Source organism: Bombina bombina, chromosome 1, assembly GCF_027579735.1.
Source record: "Bombina bombina isolate aBomBom1 chromosome 1, aBomBom1.pri, whole genome shotgun sequence".
NCBI classification, from domain to species: Eukaryota; Metazoa; Chordata; class Amphibia; order Anura; family Bombinatoridae; genus Bombina; species Bombina bombina.
In genome coordinates, this window is record NC_069499.1 from 33,311,866 (window position 1) to 33,325,622 (window position 13,757).

At 38.1% G+C, this 13,757-nt stretch overlaps 1 protein-coding gene across 1 annotated transcript in view; it reads right to left on the bottom strand.

Annotated features, from left to right (window-relative positions):
• The window catches only part of MNAT1 (MNAT1 component of CDK activating kinase), a 229,824-nt gene extending 220,913 nt beyond the window's left edge, over nucleotides 1–8,911 (bottom strand). Inside the window, exon 1 of the mRNA XM_053697295.1 lies at nucleotides 8,788–8,911. Coding sequence (XP_053553270.1) covers nucleotides 8,788–8,876 — 89 coding nt within the window. The 5' untranslated portion in view covers nucleotides 8,877–8,911. The remainder of the gene's footprint in view (nucleotides 1–8,787) is intronic.
• Nucleotides 8,912–13,757: the final 4,846 nt, after the last annotated feature.

A 13,757-nucleotide genomic window follows, 5' to 3' on the forward strand; every position in this document is an offset into this window, starting at 1 on the left:
GTAGCGCATATAAGTGCAATGAGAGTACATTAAATGCATTACACTCAGTAGCACATAAAAGTACAATGGCTCTTTCACTCCCACGGCACATTAGCAAATTTCAATGCTATTAATAAACACAGTAATCAAATGAACAATATATCTACAAGTGCTTTAGTTCATACAAGTGACAGCTTGTGCCGAGTTCTGTTTTCAGTGATGTTTCTAAGTGACTGTACAAAAAATACCAAGAGACATACACAGCTTCTAGTTTTAGGATGTGAGCGACTTTTATGTGATAATCTGTGACACGGTATGCATGCTTCTTTATACATTTGCAATTCAAACTATACGTGTCTCTGTGACACACTATACATACCGTTATGTGCAGTGTGACAAACTATACGTGTCTCTGTAACACACTATACATATTGGTATATGCAGTGTGACAAACTATACGTGTCTCTGTGACACACTATACATACCGTTATGTGCAGTGTGACAAACTATACGTGTCTCTGTAACACACTATACATACCGTTATGTGCAATGTGACAAACTATACGTGTCTCTGTGACACACTATACATACCGTTATGTGCAATGTGACAAACTATACGTGCCTCTGTGACACACTATACATACCATTATGTGCAATGTGACAAACTATACGTGCCTCTGTGACACACTATACATACCGTTATGTGCAATGTGACAAACTATACGTGCCTCTGTGACACACTATACATACCGTTATGTGCAATGTGACAAACTATACGTGCCTCTGTAACACACTATACATACCGTTATGTGCAATGTGACAAACTATACGTGCCTCTGTGACACACTATACATACCGTTATGTGCAATGTGACAAACTATACGTGCCTCTGTGACACACTATACATACCGTTATGTGCAATGTGACAAACTATACGTGTCTCTGTAACACACTATACATACCGTTATGTGCAATGTGACAAACTATACGTGTCTCTGTAACACACTATACATACCGTTATGTGCAATGTGACAAACTATACGTGCCTCTGTGACACACTATACATACCGTTATGTGCAATGTGACAAACTATACATACCTCTGTGACACACTAAACATACTGGTATGTGCAGTGTGAGTAACTATACATGCCTCTGTGACACACTATACATACCGTTATGTGCAGTGTGACAAACTATACGTGTCTCTGTAACACACTATACATACCGTTATGTGCAATGTGACAAACTATACGTGTCTCTGTAACACACTATACATACCGTTATGTGCAATGTGACAAACTATACGTGTCTCTGTAACACACTATACATACCGTTATGTGCAATGTGACAAACTATACGTGTCTCTGTAACACACTATACATACCGTTATGTGCAATGTGACAAACTATACATTCCTCTGTGACACACTATACATACCGTTATGTGCAATGTGACAAACTATACATGCCTCTGTGACACACTATACATACCGTTATGTGCAATGTGACAAACTATACGTGCCTCTGTGACACACTATACATACCGTTATGTGCAATGTGACAAACTATACGTGCCTCTGTGACACACTATACATACCGTTATGTGCAGTGTGACAAACTATACGTGCCTCTGTGACACACTATACATACCGTTATGTGCAGTGTGACAAACTATACGTGCCTCTGTGACACAATATACATACCGTTATGTGCAGTGTGACAAACTATACGTGCCTCTGTGACACAATATACATACTGGTATGTGCAGTGTGACAAACTATACATGCCTCTGTGACACAATATACATACTGGTATGTGCAGTGTGACAAACTATACATGCCTCTGTGACACAATATACATACTGGTATGTGCAGTGTGACAAACTATACGTGCCTCTGTGACACAATATACATACTGGTATGTGCAGTGTGACAAACATACATACTGGTATGTGCAGTTTGACAAACTATACATGCCTCTGTGACACAATATACATACTGGTATGTGCAGTGTGACAAACTATACATGCCTCTGTGACACACTAAACATACTGGTATGTGCAGTGTGACAAACTATACATACCTCTGTGACACACTAAACATACTAGTATGTGCAGTGTGACAAACTATACGTGCCTCTGTGACACAATATACATACTGGTATGTGCAGTGTGACAAACTATACATACCTCTGTGACACACTAAACATACTGGTATGTGCAGTGTGACAAACTATACATGCCTCTGTGACACACTATACATAATAGTATGTGCAATGTGACCAATTATATGTGCCTCTGTGATTAACTATACATACTAGTATGTGCAGTGTGACAAACTATATGTGCCTCTGTGACACACTAAACATACTAGTATGTGCAGTGTGACAAACTATACGTGCCTCTGTGACACAATATACATACTGGTATGTGCAGTGTGAGTAACTATACATGCCTCTGTGACACACTAAACATACTAGTATGTGCAGTGTGACAAACTATACATGCCTCTGTGACATAATATACATACTGGTATGTGCAGTGTGAGTAACTATACATGCCTCTGTGACACACTAAACATACTGGTATGTGCAGTGTGACAAACTATACATGCCTCTGTGACACACTATACATACTGGTATGTGCAGTGTGACAAACTATACATACCTCTGTGACACACTAAACATACTAGTATGTGCAGTGTGACAAACTATACGTGCCTCTGTGACACAATATACATACTGGTATGTGCAGTGTGACAAACTATACATACCTCTGTGACACACTAAACATACTGGTATGTGCAGTGTGACAAACTATACATGCCTCTGTGACACACTATACATAATAGTATGTGCAATGTGACCAATTATATGTGCCTCTGTGATTAACTATACATACTAGTATGTGCAGTGTGACAAACTATACGTGCCTCTGTGACACACTAAACATACTAGTATGTGCAGTGTGACAAACTATACGTGCCTCTGTGATTAACTATACATACTAGTATGTGCAGCGTGACAAACTATACGTGCCTCTGTGACACAATATACATACTGGTATGTGCAGTGTGAGTAACTATACATGCCTCTGTGACACACTAAACATACTGGTATGTGCAGTGTGAGTAACTATACATGCCTCTGTGACACACTAAACATACTGGTATGTGCAGTGTGACACAATATACATACTGGTATGTGCAGTGTGAGTAACTATACATGCCTCTGTGACACACTATACATTCTGGTATGTCCAATGTGACAAACTATACGTGCCTCTGTGACACTATACATACAGGTATTTGCAATACATTATCATATACAATACTATGTAACACACAAATAACTTACAAAATCCACCAATCCACTCCCAACCCTCCACTGTCAATGTGGATAACCAAAACCTGCAACTCCCCTTAGAAGTAGCAAATGCCTTTAACAATTATTTTGTAGGATGCTCCACCACCCTGATTGACAAACTAATAAATGGCACACATCCTGAAGCTACAAATGTGGATCAGGCCCCACTAAAACAGCAAAGACCCAATATAGAAAAGTTCAATTTTAGACCTGTACCCTTCAATGTCATTAAGAAACACCTCGATAATCTAAAAATGAAAAACCAGTCTGGACCTGATCAAATCCCAGCAATGCTGTTGAAGCTCAGTGCGCCGGCAATTGCTAAGCCTGTTGCAACCCTAATTAACGAATCCTTGGTGTCTGGATACATACCCAAACTCTGGAAAACTGCAAGAGTAGTGCCTATTCATAAAAGTGGGGAGTTAACCTTGGTTTCTAACTATCGTCCTATATCACTGCTCCCTGTATTGTCAAAAATCCTAGAAAAATGCGTCCATACGCAATTATGCGAGTATTATCAACTTTCTAACTATCTGACCCCTGATCAATCAGGTTTCAGACCAAATCACTCCACTACAACTGCCCTCCAAAAAGTTTGCAACGACATCCAAACTGCCATGGAACAAGGAGACCTAACTGGAGCTATTTTCCTTGATTTTGCAAAGGCTTTTGACACAGTGGACCATGACCTACTACTTCTCAAACTAAAAAACTCTGGTATTGCTGATCACCCGTTAACCTGGTTTAAATCATATGTATCGGATCGATCACAATATGTCTCTGTCTCTAACAGTGACTCCCTCCCTCTCCCAGTCACGTGTGGTGTTCCCCAAGGTTCCATTCTCGGCCCCCTACTATTCACATTATTTATAAATGATTTGCCTAATGTCTGCAAATCCTCAACTGTACACATGTACGCAGACGACACGGTAATCTATGCAAACAAATCTGATCTGCTGCAGCTTGAAACAGTGCTCCAAGACCAGTTCACAGAGGTAGAAAAGTGGATCTCAAAAAACAAACTCTTCCTAAACACTGACAAAACGGTCACAATGATCTTTGGAACGGGACCTAAAATACATAAATTACAAAATTCCCATCTTCGCATCAAAACAAAATCCAATTGCACGCTGACCGCAGTCCACTCTTTTAAATACTTAGGTATGTTGTTAGACCCCAATCTATCTTTTGGACTCCACATAGAAAAAATTGCCTCTAAACTTTATCCAAAACTAGGTGCCCTGTACAGAAACAAATCTTGCCTCAGCCCTACAGTAAAGGAAAAGATTGTACAGCAAATGCTGATGCCTATCTTGGATTATGGGGACATAGTATATGCACCTGCTCCGCAAACTCACCTTAATAAACTAAATACATTATATAACTCGCTCTGCCGCTTTGTGCTACAATGTAACTACAGGACCCACCATTGTGACATGCTAAAAGAACTAAACTGGCTGTCGCTGGAATCCAGACGCACCCTCCATCTTTCCTGCCTTGTCTTTAAGAGCCTTTCTGGGAAGCTCCCACCCTACCTGAGCAGAATGCTCTCCCCTGCTATTCCCACCTCCTATAACCTCCGATCCAATACCAGCACATTATTTAGTTTGCCTCAATACAAAAAGAAAGCAGCTCGATCCTCCTTTTCCTACAGAGCACCACAGTTATGGAATGACCTCCCTCACACTTTAAAAACTTCCCCAAGCCTAATATCCTTTAAGAGATCCCTCTATACATATCTCAAAACAGAATGCTCCTGTCATGGTTGATTAAATATTTCATACCTGCTCTATGTTAAATGTTTGTATATATTGTGTATTATTATTATTGTTTTTGTATTTTATTGTACCCTATTGTATCAATGTAATGTTTTGTGATCCCAGGACATACTTGAAAACGAGAGAAATCTCAATGTATCCTTCCTGGTAAAATATTTTATAAATAAATAAATAAATAAATAATTATAAACATTTTAAGATACACTGATACCAGGGGTCGACAAATCTGTTTAAAATTTAGGAGCCAGTAAGAATATTTAGGAGCCAGTAATGCTTTTGGGAGCTAGACAGTGGTATTTGCATAGAGATATATGGAGAATAACCCAAAACGTTAGGAGCCAGTGGCTCCCTGGCTACTGGATTTGTCAAGCCCTGCTGATATAGTATACATGCAAAATCTTTTATGATCCCTGTACTATGCATCCCTTTTTTTATGTTATATACTATAATAATGGCAAACCACATAGAATACCAACAATACAGGGTGCGTATTATATGACAATACATACTATACATGACTGACATGATTGTACACATTATATGACAGCCAGGGATGCAACAATGATGCATTATACATACCTATAGACATTTGGTAGCAGCAAGTGAAACCCTATAGCTGTATGTCTTATATACACACATGGACATTATGTGACAGCCAGACTGTATGCATTATAGATCCCCATAGACATTATGTGGCATTCAGTGACAACCTATGGCATTATATAAACATTTGGCACCCAGTGACACTAACAGGCCCATTTATCAAAGGGCTTGCGGACCTGATCCGACACTGCGGATCAGATCCGCAAGACCTCGCTAAATGCGGAGAGCAATACGCTCTCCGCATTTAACATTGCACCAGCAGCTCACAAGAGCTGCTGGTGCAACGCCGCCCCCTGCTGACTCGCGGCCAATCGGCCGCCAGCAGGGAGCTGTCAATCAACCCGATCGTATTCGATCGGGTTGATGTCCGGCGATTCCTGTCCGCCTGTTCAGAGCAGGCGGACAGGGTTATGGAGCAGCTGTCTTTAGACCGCTGCTTCATAAGTTGTGTTTCTGGCGAGTCTGAAGACTCGCCAGAAACACGGCCCTTCAAGCTCCGTACGGAGCTTGATAAATGGGCCTGTTAGAATGCAAGCCTTTTATACGCCTAAACACATTACAGGTACAAATCCCCAAATCCGGAATTCAAAAATCCAAACTTATTCTAAAATCCAAATTATTATTTTTTTTATTATTTTTTTGGAAAGAGCTTTATTGAAATCCAAATATTTTAAATTCATATTTTTTTTTTAAAGTAATAATTAATATAAAACTACCTTTAGGTTGCATGTATAAAATACATTATGACATGCAAATATTGCCTAAATGATATAAGATATTGTTGTTTACACTTGATTCCATCCCCTCTCCAAACTGTCACAATTTACAGATGCAAATATTGCAAAATCCAAACCTTTTCTGTTCCCAAGCAGTTTGGATAAAGGTTTTATTTATGACATCTAGTTACATTGTACGATATATAAGCATTACATACACCTAGAAACATTATATGGCACCCAGTAACACAATATGATAATGTGCACTATACACATCTTTAAATATCATATGCACCTGGTAACACTATATGACAGTATGCATTATATACACCTATACATTTTATATGGCATCCAGTGACACTATATGACAGTGTGCAATATATACACCTATACATTTTATATGGCATCCAGCAACACAATATGGCAGTGTGCAATATATACACCTATACATTTTATATGGCATCCAGCAACACAATATGGCAGTGTGCATAATATACACCTATACATATTATCTGAACCTGCCTGGTGACACTATATTACAGTGTGCATTATATACACCTATACATATTATCTGCACCTGCCTGGTGACACTATATTACAGTGTGCATTATATACACCTATACATATTATCTGCACCTGCCTGGTGACACTATATTACAGTGTGCATTATATACACCTATACATATTATCTGCACCTGCCTGGTGACACTATATTACAGTGTGCATTATATACACCTATACATATTATCTGCACCTGCCTGGTGACACTATATTACAGTGTGCATTATATACACCTATACATATTATCTGAACCTGCCTGGTGACACTATATTACAGTGTGCATTATATACACCTATACATATTATCTGCACCTGCCTGGTGACACTATATTACAGTGTGCATTATATACACCTATACATATTATCTGCACCTGCCTGGTGACACTATATTACAGTGTGCATTATATACACCTATACATATTATCTGCACCTGCCTGGTGACACTATATTACAGTGTGCATTATATACACCTATACATATTATCTGCACCTGCCTGGTGACACTATATTACAGTGTGCATTATATACACCTATACATATTATCTGCACCTGGTGACACTATATTACAGTGTGCATTATATACACCTATACATATTATCTGCACCTGCCTGGTGACACTATATTACAGTGTACATTATATACACCTATACATATTATCTGCACCTGCCTGGTGACACTATATTACAGTGTGCATTATATACACCTATACATATTATCTGCACCTGGTGACACTATATTACAGTGTGCATTATATACACCTATACATATTATCTGCACCTGCCTGGTGACACTATATTACAGTGTGCATTATATACACCTATACATATTATATGAACCTGGTGACACTATATTACAGTGTGCATTATATACACCTATACATTTTATATGCACCTGGTGACACTATATTACAGTGTGCATTATATACACCTATACATATTATCTGCACCTGCCTGGTGACACTATATTACAGTGTGCATTATATACGGCATCCAGTGACACTATATGACAGTGTACAATATATACACCTATACATGTTATATGACACCCAGTGATACCATATGACAGTGTGTATATGTATATATACAGTACACAAGCCCATAGTGACACTGGTGGCATATTGCTATCAAATATACACAAGCCCACAGTGACACTAGTGGCATATTGCTATCGATATACACAGGCCCACAGTGACACTAGTGGCATATTGCTATCAATTTACACAAGCCCACCGTGACAATAGTGGCATATTGCTATCAATATACACAAGCCCACAGTGACACTAGTGGCATATTGCTATCAATATACACAAGCCCACAGTGACACTAGTGGCATATTGCTATCAATATACACAAGCCCACAGGGACACTAGTGGCATATTGCTATTAATATACACAAGCCCACATGGACACTAGTGGCATATTGCTATCAATTTACACAAACCCACAGTGACACTAGTGGCATATTGCTATCAAGTTACACAAGCCCACCGTGACAATAGTGGCATATTGCTATCAATTTACACAAGCCCACCGTGACAATAGTGGCATATTGCTATCAATATACACAAGCCCACAGTGACACTAGTGGCATATTGCTATCAATATGCACAAGCCCACAGTAACACTAGTGGCATACTGATATCAGTGCACAAGCCCACGGTGACACTAGTGGCATATTGCTATCAATATACACAAGCCCACGGTGACACTAGTGGCATATTGCTATCAATATACACAAGCCCACGGTGACACTAGTGGCATTTTGCTTTCAGTACACATGCACACTTACAGCGTGTGCCCGCACACATTCACCATCAGCTTCAGGGACGGATTTCGGTATTTGGTGGTTTTACATCTCGGGCATCCCAGGTCATCCATCTTTGCTCACCCAACCGGCAGCGCCAGACAATCTGTACTCGGCTAAAACTAAACCCCGGCACTTTGGTTCCGCTCTTCCTGTGGGTTTTCTGCTGTAGAATCACACGAGTGTCGGGTAATGTGTAGCTACAAAAGTGCTATAGTAAAAACCTGTAATATCTTTTTATAACTTTTATAAGAAAACTTTGTCAGTCACTTATTTTATTCTAAAACGAGCAAACAAAATATGTATAAGTAATTACACCTTAAAATGTAGGCATGTGGGTACACTAGTAATAGCGCTGACCCTGCTTGCTTGATGCAGCATCTAGTCGGTAATATCAATTCTGCCTTTTAACTTAAAGTGATATGAAACCTCCCATTTTCTTTCATGATTCAGATAGAGCATGTAATTTTAAATAACTTACCAATTTACTTCTATTATCTCATTTGCTTTGTTCTCCTGGTATCCCTTGTTGAAAAGAATACCAAGTTAGGCTCAGCAGCAACAAAACACTACTGGGAGCTAGCTGCTGATTTGTGGTTTCACATATATGCCTCTTATCATTGGCTTACCTGATGTGTTCAGCTAACTCCCAGTGGTGCATTGATGCTCCTTCAGTAAAGGATTCAAAGAGTGCAAAGTGGGGGACTTTAAGAATGCCTGAGACAAGCATAAGGCTATCCTACAAACTAGATGAACTAAAACAGTGATTTTTAACCTTTTTTTTGCCGTGGCACACTTTTTTACATTAAAAAATCCTGTGGCACACCACCATCCCAAAATTTAAAAAAAATCACACATTGTAGCCTAATACAGCATATATATATACACATACACACAAACACACACATACTGTATGTATTGTGCTGTTATGCCATGCCTCCTACAAACTACCCCTGCACTGGGAGTAAAAAACAAGCAAAGTTTAAAAAATATGTCACACTGTTGTCAGTCTGCCGTGGCACACCTGAGGATCTCTCACGGCACACTAGTGTGCCATGGCACACTGGTTGAAAAACACTGAACTAAAACACACATACAGACATACACACATATTCATACAGACACACATATTCATACAGACACATATTTATACAGACACATTCTTACAGACACACATACATGCACATTTGTAAAACGTACACACATTCATACAGACACACATATTCATACAGATACATTCTTACATACACGCACATTTGTAAAACGCAAACACATACAGACACACACATTCATAGAGACACACATATTAATACAGACACACACATTCATAGAGACACACACATTCATACAGACACATTCTTACAGACACACATACACACACATTTGTAAAACGCACACACATACAGACACACACATTCATACAGACACACATTCATAGAGAAACATTCTTACAGACATACACACATTCTTACAGACATACACACATTCATACAAACATACACACATTCATACAGACATACACACATTCATAAAGACGCACATACACGCACATTTGTAAAACGCACACACATACAGACACACACATTCATACAGACACACATTCATAGAGAAACATTCTTACAGACATACACACATTCTTACAGACATACACACATTCATACAAACATACACACATTCATACAGACATACACACATTCATAAAGACACACATACACGCACATTTGTAAAACGCACACACATACAGACACATTTATACAGACATACACACACATTCATACAGACACACATATGCACACATGCATACAAACATACATACACATATATGCATATAGACACAATTGTACAAACACTTATACATACAAACAGTCATACAACACACATATATACACATTCATACAAATACACATACATGTGCACAAATGCATATACGCATATAGACACACATTTGTACAAACACACATATACACCTATTCATACAAACACATGCATACACCTGCATATACATGAATACAGAGTTACATACATTCATACATACACATATATACACAAGCATACACTAATAAAGACACATTCGTACACAAACACACATATGCATATTCTTACAAATTAAAGGGACACTAAACCCACATTTTTTCTTTTGTGATTCAGATAGAGCATGTAATTTTAGCCATCTTTAAAATGTTCTTCATTCTCTTGGTATCTTTATTTGAAAAGCAAGAATGTAAGTTTAGATGCCGGCCCATTTTTGGTGAACAACCTGGGTTGTTCTTGCTGATTGGTGGATACATTTACCCACCAATAAACAAGTGCTGTCCAGAGTCCTGAACCAAACTTTTGCTGGCTCCTTAGCTTAGATGCCTTATTTTTCAAATAAAGATAGCAAGAGAACAAAGAAAAATTGATAATAGGAGTAAATTTGAAAGTTTCTTAAAATTGCATGCTTATCTGAATCACGAAAGGAACAATTTGAGTTTAGTGTCCCTTCAACACACACAAATCTATAAACATACATATACAGACATACATAAAACACACACATATATACATATATACACTCACACATTCATATATGCACACATAAAGTGAAGCTTTTAAACTTTCAGGGGCTGTGTATGAATGATGCTAAATAAAAATAAATGATAATATTTTGTATCTGTGCTTTATATTCATTAAAACTTAGTTTTGTAAATGGGTTGTTATTGTGAGATCAGGCAGCTCTATGAGGTACAAGGCAAAAAACATATTTTGCTCAGATAATTTGTGGAAGATTGTCTAAACCAAGAAGAGTATATATGGTACAAATGTACCCACGGGATACAAATCCAGGAATTGAGGTACAGGAACTACAAAAAGATACTATCTCAGCCATTAGCCTCAGGCAATTCTAGGATGAACCTGGGACAGGGAGCATGTGCAGTATGGGAGTCTGCACATCTCTTTGCATATGTACAACTGCCAACTGGTGTCAACACCTGTAACAGTGTGCATGTGTAATATATAAATATTGTAACATTTTAAAGATTCATTTTTTTTTATTCTGTTGCTGAATAACTTGTGCATCACAGGCAGCAGTTTACCAAACTTGATTCACTTGTACTTGATGAACTGAGCAGAGGAGGAGATGCTTTTCGAAAGTGTGCCTAAATTGGCAATAATCTAAAAAAATAAATAAAATGCTTGCCGGTTGTACCATTTTTAACATTAAAAGAGACACCAAAGTATTCTTTTTTTTTTTTTTTTTTTTATAGGTACACAATATATACAGTACCACCAATTGTAGCCAGGAAAACCATACAGTATAATTAGTAGCCCAGATTAGAGTGTCAGCAAATTAGTTTTGAATGCAGACATCCCAACTCTCCCTGAAGTTCAGGGAGTCTCCCTGATTGTAATAGCGGCTCCCTGATGCCAGCAAATGGAATGCAATCTCCCTGAAACTCCAAGTACCATGATCCAATGTGGCCCAAATCCGGAACAGTGTTTCTTTAAGGAATGCCTTTAGTTCCTGGGACATTATAAAACCCTTAAAGCATGCATCAGTAACCAAAAAGCCCCCATTGATTTTAATAAAATTAAAACACAAATACTACCTTATTTACTGCACGTAATTACACTTTGTATTCTAAAATATTTAAGCATTCAACAAGCGTACGATCACTGAAATATAGGTTTGCTGTATGTGTGGTTGTGCAATAAAGCTACTTTTTTTAATGTGAGTTTAGTGGAAAGCTACTTTAATGATAAGTCTCTATCTTATTTAGGGTTTCAAGGTGTCCAATATATAACTGGGAGGGGGGGTGGCGGCGCAGAAGCGGGAGAAGCCACCTCCCTGAAATGAGTTTTTGCAGGTTGGGATGTCTGTGAATGCCACAGGTTCACCCTTCCTACACTAGAATATCTGAATAAGAAAAATAACTTTAAGTAAAATTAAATGAAATAAAATGTATAGATGTGTTTGTTTGTGTGTGTGTGTGAAAAGCAGAAAATGAAGGGATCTATTCCAGTTACCAAGCAAAGTGCCTCCCACAATTGTTGCCAAATTTTTAAGATTATAGAAACCTCTTATGACTAAGAACTCACTGGCATGCAGTGAAATCACTCAAAATCTTTATGTTTTTTCCCTGTGTGTTATATTGTAATGTCTGAGTCTCTTCCTGACTTCCACAACCTGTATAGTGAGATAAACAACTCTCAAGCTAACATTTGCCTTTCTAATATTCTTTGAGTGACCTAACAGTACTGAAGAGACTGCTCAGATCCTCTCGCCAGAGCGGAGCACTTTAAATCATCGGGCCCCAGGTTATTATGTGTTTTTTCAGACACTTTGTACCATGTTAAAGGGGAGTTAAAACACTTGTTTAAATGTTTAATTATATTTAGTAAAAAAAAAAACTTTACAGTATACTTTGATAATTTATTTTGCACCATTTTACAGTATTTTAATTCTAAAAGTTGTGAGCTTTCAAATTCCTGTTAAAGGGGCATTAAACACTTTGAGATAGTAATATAAAATTATAAATAGTGTATATAGAAAAGACTCTGCAATATACGTTCATTATTTATTTTGTCCCCTTTTCTTGTAATTCCATTTTGAAATTGTGAGCTTTTCAGTTCCTGTTAGAAATGGAAGTGCAGAACACTATTATATAACACACAGCCATTGGCTGCACACTCTAGTGATATATTTATACCTGCCCCTAATTGGCTGCTCACTCTAGTGATATATTTATACCTGCCCCTAATTGGCTGCACACTCTTGTGACCTATTTATACCTGTCCCTAATTGGCTGCACACTCTAGTGACCTATTTATAACTGTCCCTAATTGGCTGCTCACTCTAGTGATATATTTATACATTTCCCTAATTGGCTGCTCACTCTAGTGATATATTTATACCTTTCCCTAATTGGCTGCTCACTCTAGTGATATATTTATACCTTTCCCTAATTGGCTGC